At 34.9% G+C, this 10,896-nt stretch overlaps 1 protein-coding gene across 1 annotated transcript in view; it reads right to left on the bottom strand.

The window, feature by feature from the left end:
• The window catches only part of cacna2d2a (calcium channel, voltage-dependent, alpha 2/delta subunit 2a), a 210,312-nt gene that overhangs the window by 14,315 nt on the left and 185,101 nt on the right, over positions 1-10,896 (bottom strand). Inside the window, 9 exon segments of the mRNA XM_016557999.1 lie at positions 278-304; positions 1,779-1,855; positions 2,673-2,734; positions 2,831-2,902; positions 5,173-5,244; positions 5,379-5,453; positions 5,528-5,602; positions 7,222-7,287; positions 8,738-8,827. Of these exon segments, the coding sequence (XP_016413485.1) occupies positions 278-304; positions 1,779-1,855; positions 2,673-2,734; positions 2,831-2,902; positions 5,173-5,244; positions 5,379-5,453; positions 5,528-5,602; positions 7,222-7,287; positions 8,738-8,827 (616 nt within the window).

Here is a 10,896-nt window from a genome sequence, read left to right as displayed (position 1 = left end):
GTTATAAGAAAAAAGTTATTAAACCTGTTATACTGTATTATGACAGCACTTTTTTTAAAACTAAATTTCAACATCGTGATAATACCGTATACTGTGATAAAAGCATTAGCAATTAATCGCAACATGAAAATTTGATACCGGCATATCCCTAATTTGAACATACTTTTTCAAGTTGTAAATTGAATGATACATTTTGAATACTTCTATTTGTCATTAAAACCAAAACATAATTTGATATATATATGTATATATATAGAGAGAGAGAGCATATATATACATTTAAAATTTGAAAAATCTTCTTTTTCTTATTTTCTAAATGTACAAGATGGAACGTTTTTATTGGTATTTTTGAACTCAGCATTGTCAAATTAGGTAATAATAGGCCTTTTTGGTAATCAGCAGATTTTTTTTCAAGATGCAGGGCTGTTATTTTTATATTTTATGTCTTGATATTTCACAAATTGTGATGTAAAGCAAGCATTCAAGTAGCAATGAATTAATATAACAAGTGAAAGAACTAAAATTAGATTAAAGAACAAATTACAGAAAGAAAGAGAGGGAAAACTGAAAGAGATATAAATGAATCAAATGAAAAAGATCAAACAAAACACATTGAAGAATAAACAAAAGCTGAAACAAACAAATAAGAGAGAATGAAAGATGAACAAAAACTAAACCAAGGAGGAATGAAATCAATAAAATTGAAATGAAAAAAAGAACAAAAGAATGAACAAGTGAAAAATACACAAAAACAGACTAAAGAAAAAGAATGCAAGAACAAACTAGGGATCAAATGAACAAGCAAAAAATAACAAAAATGCAAGCAAAAGTGATTGATGAAAGATCGAATGAGCAACATCAAATGAAAACAGAAAAAAACAAGATCAAACAAAAGAACTAAAGAATGAATAAAACAGAAATAAAGAACAAATTAACAACAACAGAACAAACAAAATATAAAACAAACAAGAGAGACTGACTAAAATCAACAAATGCAAACTAAATACAACATATATATATAAATATAAATAAAAGCAATCAAAATACAAGGAAAAAGAAGGAAAGAAAGGAAAACCAAAGGCGTTCCATCTCCCAGGAGGGGCAATGGCCCGTCAGGGGGCATTGTGGGATACTTTTTTTCGTATTTATTGACTGATTCCAAAGCTGCCGGCAAACAATACAGCACAGTGAGCATCCACACGAATCAAAGCAAATAATAAACATGACTGAACACATAAAGCACACAGTGAAAAGCAAAAGCATGCCTCTTTTCACATCTCGCTAACGAAAACAAAAACACAAAACCTGTCCAGACAAAAGATGCTTCAGAATCGTCATTGTGAGAGAGAAGACGAGAGCATTTTTTTTAATGTTTCGGCAAAAGGAAAAATAATAGCACATGGCCACCATTATTTTCAACTCAGTAAACACAGTAAAACCACAGCTTTCACCTCTCTGGTTTTTAGTGAGGGTTTTTTCTTTGCATCCGTGCAGGGAAAGAAAAATCACCTCAGTACAGAACAGCATGAGGACAGGAGGGAAGAGGGAAGAGGTGGGGTGGGGTTTCACAGAAGAACACGTCCACTCTCACTTTCCCAGCGCTGAAACGCGACGCCGCTCGCCGGGAATCCACGCTCGGACCCGACGCTGCTGTGATGTCAGAGAAAGGGGAGGGGCTTCCGTTGATTGGACGAGAGGGGCGGGAGGGGGAACAGGAAGTCTCTTTGGGAAGAAAGAAAGGTAAGCAGGCTTCGCGTTAGCCTGCCCCTGGTACTTACACTGGACCTGGAGGATCTGGTCGCTCAGGTTGGCCTTGATGTGGTTTTCACTGTAGGACGGCAGAACTAAACCAAGACTGCAAGGAAAGAAAGGAAGAATTTCAATATCTTTTGCATATGACCACATCTGGCGCTTTCTAGGATACAAACTAGCAACCAGTCACACTTTTTTAAAGCAAGTGCATGATATGTGACAAGTTTAAAGCATGAAATGTAACATGTTTAAAAAATATTAAAAAATCTAAGGTTCTGCACTTAAGAAAAAAAAACATTTTATTTTTATTTTTTTTCCAGTACAAATATCTAAACATTATTAAATCAGCATACAATTACTGGAGAAGCAATATGACTTAAGATATTAAGTCTTGTTTTCTGAAAAAAATTAAGTGAGTTTATACTTAAAACAAGAAAAAGGGAAGGGAATACAAGATTATTTTTTTTATTTTGCTGGCAGACTTCTTGTTTTAAGTTAGAACTCAATTTTGATACATTTTTCAGAAAACATTATATAACTTTGCTTCTTAAGTAAATGTATCTTGATTTAAGAATGTTTAGATATTTGTACTGGAAAACAAGACAAAAATACTGAGTAAGAACAAAATATTATATTCAGATATATATTCAAATACTGTTGTGCTGACAGCACAACATTATAAAATCAATATTTTTCTTTAATTTATTTGTAATATAAGTAACTACTAAGTAACTACTAACTAGACTTGGAACCAGTTATATTTAGGTAAGGCAAGTTTACTTATATAGCACATTTCATAAACAATGGCAACTTAAAGCACTTTATATCTTTACATTGACTATTAATTGAAAGAGATTGAAATCATTCATTTTAAAGTCATCAACAGAAATGCAGTATGAATGAGAGTGTGTCATATTGACCTGTAATCTGTGCCCTCCACTGGACTCCATATGTACGTCCTCTGGACCTCGTCAATGTAATGCTAAAAATACACCCAGAAATAGCAGCACATTACCAACCAGCCGTAAGATCATCACACTGTATGCCATTATATTTAGTAAGAGGTCATGTGACTCACCTCATCCACAGACTTCACCAGTGTCTTGATTCTCCTCTGTCCTGCTTTGCCATCAATCATTTGACGGCGGATCTACAAAAAGATAAATACAAGATAGAATCAGAATCAGAATCAGAATCAGAATCAGAAAGAGCTTTATTGCCAAGTGTGTTTGCACATACAAGGAATTTGTTCTGAAAGCTTCCAGTACACAGAGACAACAACAATAACACAGTTAATAAGAAAATACACATTTGTAACAGAAATAGACAAAATGTGTTGTGGTACATAGATGGAATAGAATAGAATTTACAATGTAGGGTAGTATTAAGTAAATAAAAGTGGTATTTGCACATCTTTTTATTGAACAGTAGGGGAGAACATTTAACTGTTCATGAGGTAGATTGCCTGGAAGAAGAAACTATTCTTGTGCCTGGCAGTCCTGGTGTTTGGTGCTCTGTAGCGCTGGCTAGATGGTAAAAGTTCAAAAAGAAGGTGGCTTGGATGAGAGTGATTTTCTGAGCCCTTTTCCTCACTCTGGATATTTACAGTTCTTGAAGGGTGGGCAGGGGAGCACCAATAATCCCCTCAGCAGTCCGAATCGTCCTCTGTAGTTACTGAAGTGCACAGAACAGACTCAATGACGGCTGAGTGGAACTGTGTGAGCTTCTATATGCAGACTCATCACCGTCCTGGATGAGGCCGATGACTTTAGTGTCGTCTGCAAACTTCAGGAGCTTTAAAGTGGGGTCAGTAGAGGTGCAGTCGTTGGTGTAGAGGGAGAAGAGCAGTGGGGAGAGGACACATCCCTGGGGGGCGCCATTGCTGATTGTGCGGCTGTTTGAAATGAATTTCCCCAGTCTCCCTAGCTGTTGCCTATCTGTCAGAAAGCTGGTGATCCATTGACAGATAGAGCTAGGAACAGAGAGCTGGGTTAGTTTGGTCTGGAGGAGTGCTGAGATGATTGTATTGAAAGCTGAAATGAAGTCCACAAACAGGATCCTCACAGAAGTATCTGGTTTGTCTTGATGTTGTAGGATATAATGCAGTCCCACGTTGACTGCATCATCCACGGACCTGTTTGCTTGATAAGCAAACTGCAGGGGGTCCAGTAAGGGTGCAGTGATGTCCTTCAGAAAAGCCAACACCAGTCTCTCAAACGAGCTTATGACCACAGATGTTAGGGCAACACGTCTGTAATCTTTAAGTTTATGTTACTTTATTTCATTATCCTTATTTAAAATGGCCTCATCGTATTACTAGATCAGATTACTATTTTGCAGTGTGTTCTTGGATTGTAAACACATTAAAGGGATTTAAACATGATTTAAAATCAAGCTGTGACGTTCTCAAGTCGCTGTAAAGTTTTCCAGGTACATACTGTTCAAAAGTTTGAGGTTGGTAAAAATGTTTTTGAAAGAAGTCTCTTCTGCTCACCAAGGCTGCATTTATTTGATCAAACCCCGAATTTTTTTCCACCACCATGTCCCTTTAGGGGCTCCGTATTTTTCTGCTCAAGAAACATTTCTTATTATTACCAATGTTGAAAATCAGTTGTGCTGCTTGATATTTTTGTGTTTTTTTTTTTTAATATCAGGATTCTTTGTATGTTACTTTATTTCATTATCCTTATTTAAAATGGCCTCATCGTATTACTAGATCAGATTACTATTTTGCAGTGTGTTCTTGGATTGTAAACACATTAAAGGGATTTAAACATGATTTAAAATCAAGCTGTGACGTTCTCAAGTCGCTGTAAAGTTTTCCAGGTACATACTGTTCAAAAGTTTGAGGTTGGTAAAAATGTTTTTGAAAGAAGTCTCTTCTGCTCACCAAGGCTGCATTTATTTGATCAAAAATACAGTATAAACAGTAACATTTTGAAATATTATTACAATTTAAAATAACTTTTCTATTTACATATACTGTAAAATGTAATTTATTTCTGTGATCAAAGCTGAATTTTCAGCATCATTACTGCAGTCTTCAGTGTCACATGATCCTTCAGAAATCATTCTAATATGCTATTTTTTCTACGGAGTTTTTTTTTTAATATCAGGATTCTTTGATGAATAGAAAGTTCAAAAGAACAACATTTATTTGAAATAGACATTACACATGTCTTTACTGTCACTTTTGATCAATTTAATGCATCCTTGCTAAATAAAAGTATTCATTAAAAATCTTGATCCCAAACAGAGTAAGTGAATTGGGAATTTTGTTCCAAGACCCAAAAACGCTCTTCATCCAGAAGCACGTCCTACTTTGCTAAACCTGGCCATGTTGTTTGATGAGTAATTTAATGACATTTTAATAATGTATTTGGCACATTTGCAGGGAGAACTCGTTGTAGAGATGTTCACCTCCTCCTTGTTGCGGTCTGGAAGTTCAGCATCCAAGAAGTCCAATGTGACCGGCTCTCTGAAGTTAATGATCTACACAAATCCATTAGGAAAAAAATATTATTACGGTTACAGAGATGAACATGCATTTAAGAATGGAAGGTAGAAAAAGAAAATAACTACATTTTGGTCTAAATTTAAGGTCTACAAACTCAAATGCTTTTCACCTTAGGCTGTAGGTTGGGGTGCAGCAGCACATAGCCATTGGGATCGATGGCAAACGTGTAACCATTGGCTCCAAGCTGTGTACAGAGATGCAAATTAATGACTGATGATCAAAAGAAAAGTGACAGAAAAAGTGATTTATTTCACTTACCTTATACCGCGGTGTGAGTTCTTTAATTTCACTGAGGGCGATGTCTACACCCATGACACCAAGAATCAACTGATTCTGCAATAAAGAAACCAACAGACTGAAAAATACAATTAACGACCACAAGGGGGCAGAATTGATATTTGACAAAACTACAGGTAATATAACAGTCAAATCAAACAGTTAAAAACCAAACTGGATTAATGCCCGGAGAGTGAAATGTTTGTCAAACAAGCACATTTATAGATTTTTATGTTATACATAATGTTGAGTTGTTGTATCATAGTTATCATTACCATTGTCAAAGTCTAAAAGGATATAGCTTTGGTAAGAAAGCATCTGCTATGGACATAAATTGAAGAGCAAATAAAACGAGAAGCGAATATGCCTCCAGGAAAAATAACCGATATGTGATGACGCGCAGTGTGTTGAATTATAATGTGCTCTGCATTTATCAGTCACACTGGCAGGACAGTTCTAATGGAATCTTTCATCTAATGGAAATATTACTCATATCAATGCACTAAAAAAAATTTGTGCAAACACTACTGATTCAATTCTGAACCATTCAGCCAAACAGACGATGTTAAAAATATAGTTTTACCTGGAAATATAAGTCATGGAAGTGATGGCAACTGCATTCAAGGCAATTATAATAAATAAATATTATATATATATATAAAACCCAAATGCTGTTAATAAATGTTAATTCAATTTCCATTAATTCCAGGCTATTATAATAAATAAATATATATATATATATATAAATATATATATATATATATATCTCAAATGACTTTTATGCATTATAATAATTATTTTTCACCAACAAAAATGGTTTTAAGCCATAACTGAGATTTATCTCACTGGATTATTATAAACTATTATTATAAACTAAATATAAACGGATATTTCCTACTGACAAACTACAGCAAAATATATAAATTCCTGGCTTAAAACCATTGTGTTTTTGTTTTTTGGTTGGTGAAGATACTAATGGCCTAAGACTTTTGCACAGTAGTGTGTGTGTGTGTATATATATATCCAAATTCAGTAAATAATCAAACAATTATTTAGAACACCACACTAATTATGGACATATTTTATTAACATCTGACAACAAGAAAGTGGCCAAATGTAAAATATTAAATACTATAATTATTTTATATATATATATATAAAAAAAAAATTAAGTTCATCACACTGTTTAACTAACATCTGACAGACGGAAATGATCCAAATACTGATAAAATGATAAAACACATATACTGAAATATACTGTTCAACAAAAAAAAAGTTCATTTAAACCTTTCAGACTTTTTGTGCACTGTTTTGCCCGATAAATGTGATTGTGTAATTCAACAACATTCATACCGTTTAACTGTGGTTTAAGTTTTCAAATACAACTGTATGCACTATTAATGATATTAAACTTCAAACCGAACTTCGAATCACACTCAAATGCCCTTGTGCGTCTTCAAAGTCAAGCCCTATTCAATATGCATTCAACACGATTGTGAAACATGCCGCTCTCAAACAGTTTGTCAATGTCAGTTAGGGAACATGCTAAGAATTAGAACTGGAACGTGATCACACTAATAATGCAAAAACTCCATAATGCAACATTTGCATCGTCCTGCGGGGTACGAGAAACAAATGACTAGCTGTTCATTTACAGGGATTTTCTCACGACTTACTTTGGAGTCCCCGTCAGTGGTGAGATTGAAGACTGGCATTGTGCCGGTAATGACGAGCCCCAAACCCTGTAAAACAAAACAAAAACAAACGATGCAATATAAAATGTTTGTTTTCATCGCTGTGAACTAAAGGAAGTTCACAGTACACTGCACACATGAATAAAAGACTGCCGCATGTAAACCGCCGTCCAACTCGTAGTAAAATGATATGGTCAATGACAAAGCAAACTAGCTGTGGAGATTCAAATTTGTGCATTCTGGAAAGAAAACAAAGAATGAACAATATCACAGTCAGTGGCCGCTGACTGTGATATACAATGACCGCTGACTCTAACAATGCAATCTGAAACTCAGTCTTAAATCAATGTTTGTGTGTTTCAGTGTTTCCTACAGAATGTAGTTCTTGCAGCGGGGTGCTGTAAACCCCTAACGCGCTAAACAACATTTCTAACAGCATTTCTTCAACAATTTATAAACAAAACACTTATTTTAATAGAGCTCTGTTATGCATATGTATATTTAAGCACACTTTGTCCCTAGACCAAGCAGTCAGTAAGTAGACTGAATAAAGTTTTACTAACCTTACAAATGAACATTCATTTCAAAAAGTTTACGACTCAGACTTAACAGTGAGAGCGGTTCAGTGAGTGAGTCATCCAAGCTGATTCACTCAGAAAGTGAGTCACCTGACTGATTCAGTCCATGATTCAGACTGATGATGCGGGTGTTCTATACCAATTGAGTCACTTACTGGTGAATCATTCGAAAGAATCGCACCAATCAGTGGATTTATTTGCACAGAAATGCAATACAATTCAACTATTTATTGTCAATATGCTATTTTGTAGTTAAATGTATGTGCAATGATTCCTATTATCAGCTATATTTCATCCAGAAATGTGTAACCTAAGGGTACGTTTACACAACGATTTTGTACTAAAAAGAGAAAAGTTTTTCCTTTGCGTTTTGATTGTCAAAACAATCCCCGTTCACAGGATCCACAGAAACGACTAAAAATGCTGTTTTATGCATGCCAGGCCAGTAGTTGGCGATGTCACTTTGTAAAAAACACTATGAGCATGCATACATACCTATAGACACATAATACGCATATGCATGATGTCACCATTTTCACAAAACAGTATTGTTTTTAAAAACTCCAAACTGTGTTTTCAAAACTCCAAAATGCCGTTGTTGTGTGAATGAACGTCCAAAATGCATACAAAGTTTTTAGCTGAAAATGCTGTTGTGTAAATGCCCCCTTAATCAGTGGTTATCAAATGGTCGGTCATGAACCCAAAATAAGGTAATGGAAATATTAATGTCAACTATTGATTATGATATTAATATAGATGCTTGATTTAAAAGCATTTTTCTGCAAGATAAACAAGCATTTAATAAACAAACACACAGATCAAGTGGGCTCAGATTTTGCGCAGGCTGATCCATTGGCCATATTTGAAATTATACAGTGAAAGTTTGAGTTTGCTGAGTCGATGATGGTAATCTTCCATACCAGAGCATCCTGGTAAACATTGGTCCACTGCACTTGTTTAGCCCGTTCGCCTGCCAGCACCATTGGCCGTCCAAGAACATCCAAATACTCCTGATAACACAAAAACAACAACAAAGAATTCATCACTTTATTCCAGTTCAGTTTTACAACAAACACACCCAGAATCACCAATCGAAACAATCTATTCTCAACAGATTACAACTAATATCACTCTGAGCTCTGGAAGTGCGACACTAAAGGCCGGAGTCCACACCTCCCTCTGTCATAAAGCAAACGACTGCGACTCGCCGCTCCATTACATAAAGTACACTGTTAAAAGCGTCCGCCCGAGGGGCCAGTAAAGCCAGCTGTACAGAGGCACTTCCAGCCGTAACAAATCACCATAAAGCAGCTATTAAAGCATATTACAGCTGCTAGAAAGCATATTCTTGCTCTGGAGGGGTAGGGTGGGCTGCCACAGGACGACACTTGTTGGGTCGCCGTAAGCACACGTTTATAAATGACACTGTGGATTTCAACACAACACTCTTTGGGAGCATTACCATTGTCAAAGTCTAAAAGGATATAGCTTTGGTAAGAAAGCATCTGCTATGGACATAAATTGAAGAGCAAATAAAACGAGAAGCGAATATGCCTCCAGGAAAAATAACCGATATGTGATGACGCGCAGTGTGTTGAATTATAATGTGCTCTGCATTTATCAGTCACACTGGCAGGACAGTTCTAATGGAATCTTTCATCTAATGGAAATATTACTCATATCAATGCACTAAAAAAAATTTGTGCAAACACTACTGATTCAATTCTGAACCATTCAGCCAAACAGACGATGTTAAAAATATAGTTTTACCTGGAAATATAAGTCATGGAAGTGATGGCAACTGCATTCAAGGCAAGGAGGAATGGCAGAGGATCGCCAAATCCAGGTGTGAAAAACTTGTTGGATCTTTCCCAAAAAGACTCATGGCTGTATTAGATCAAGAGGGTGCTTCTACTAAATACTGAGCAGAGGGTCTGAATACTTAGGACCATGTTATATTTCAGTTTTTCTTTTTTAATAAATTTGCAAAAATGTCAACAATTCTGTGTTTTTCTGTCAATATGGGGTGCTGTGTGTACATTAATGAGTAAAAAAAATTAACTTAAATGATTTTAGCAAATGGCTGCAATATAACAAAGAGTGAAAAATTTAAGGGGGTCTGAATACTTTCCGTACCCACTGTATATATATAATATAAATGTAATAATACTCTATATTATTATTATTACATCTATTTATCTATCATCAAAATTATTAGTTAATCAAAATAAAGCTGAAATAAAATAAAGCAGAAATATGATATGAAAATATGTAAAAATGTAAACACAAATTAGAAATAAGTTATTAAAATGATTAAAAAGTAATTATTAAAATAAGTTTAAGTTGAAGTAATAAAAATACTAAAATGAACTAAATATATTAAAACCAAACAGAAATAGAAATGAAAAATGTGTATACTAAAAATATTTATATATATGTATAGATAGATAGATAGACAGATAGATAGACGATAGATAGATAGACGATAGATAGATAGATAGACAGATAGATAGATAGATAGATGAGAGATAGAGAGATAGACAGACAGATAGATGAGAGATAGATAGATAGATAGATAGATAGATGAGAGATAGATAGATAGACAGACAGACAGATATAGATAGATAGATGAGAGATAGATAGACAGACAGACAGATAGATAGATAGATAGATAGCTGTACAGAGGCACTTCCAGCCGTAACAAATCATCATAAAGCAGCTATTAAAGCATATTACAGCTGCTAGAAAGCACATTCTCGCTCCGGAGGGGTAGGGTGGGCTGCCACAGGACGACACTTGTTGGGTCGCCGTAAGCACACGTTTATAAATGACACTGTGGATTTCAACACAACACTCTTTGGGAGGTTAATCATTCAAAGAAGTGAACCTCATTAAAAGTGTCTGAAAAGAATGGGGTCATATTAGACCCCAAAAGAGTCAAAAAGAGGAAATTAAGCTTATTTTAGGAAAAAATCTCATTCTCATCACTGTAAAAAATAATAATAAAAAAACAAATAATAATAATATATATATACAGTGGGTACGGAAAGTATTCAGACCCCCTTAAATTTTTCACTCT

This window comes from Sinocyclocheilus rhinocerous, unplaced genomic scaffold (genome assembly GCF_001515625.1).
Source record: "Sinocyclocheilus rhinocerous isolate Xijiao unplaced genomic scaffold, SAMN03320098_v1.1 scaffold1488, whole genome shotgun sequence".
Classification (NCBI taxonomy): Eukaryota; Metazoa; Chordata; class Actinopteri; order Cypriniformes; family Cyprinidae; genus Sinocyclocheilus; species Sinocyclocheilus rhinocerous.
Note: the sequence above shows the minus strand (reverse complement) of the source record. Positions and strands in the feature narration are given on the sequence as shown.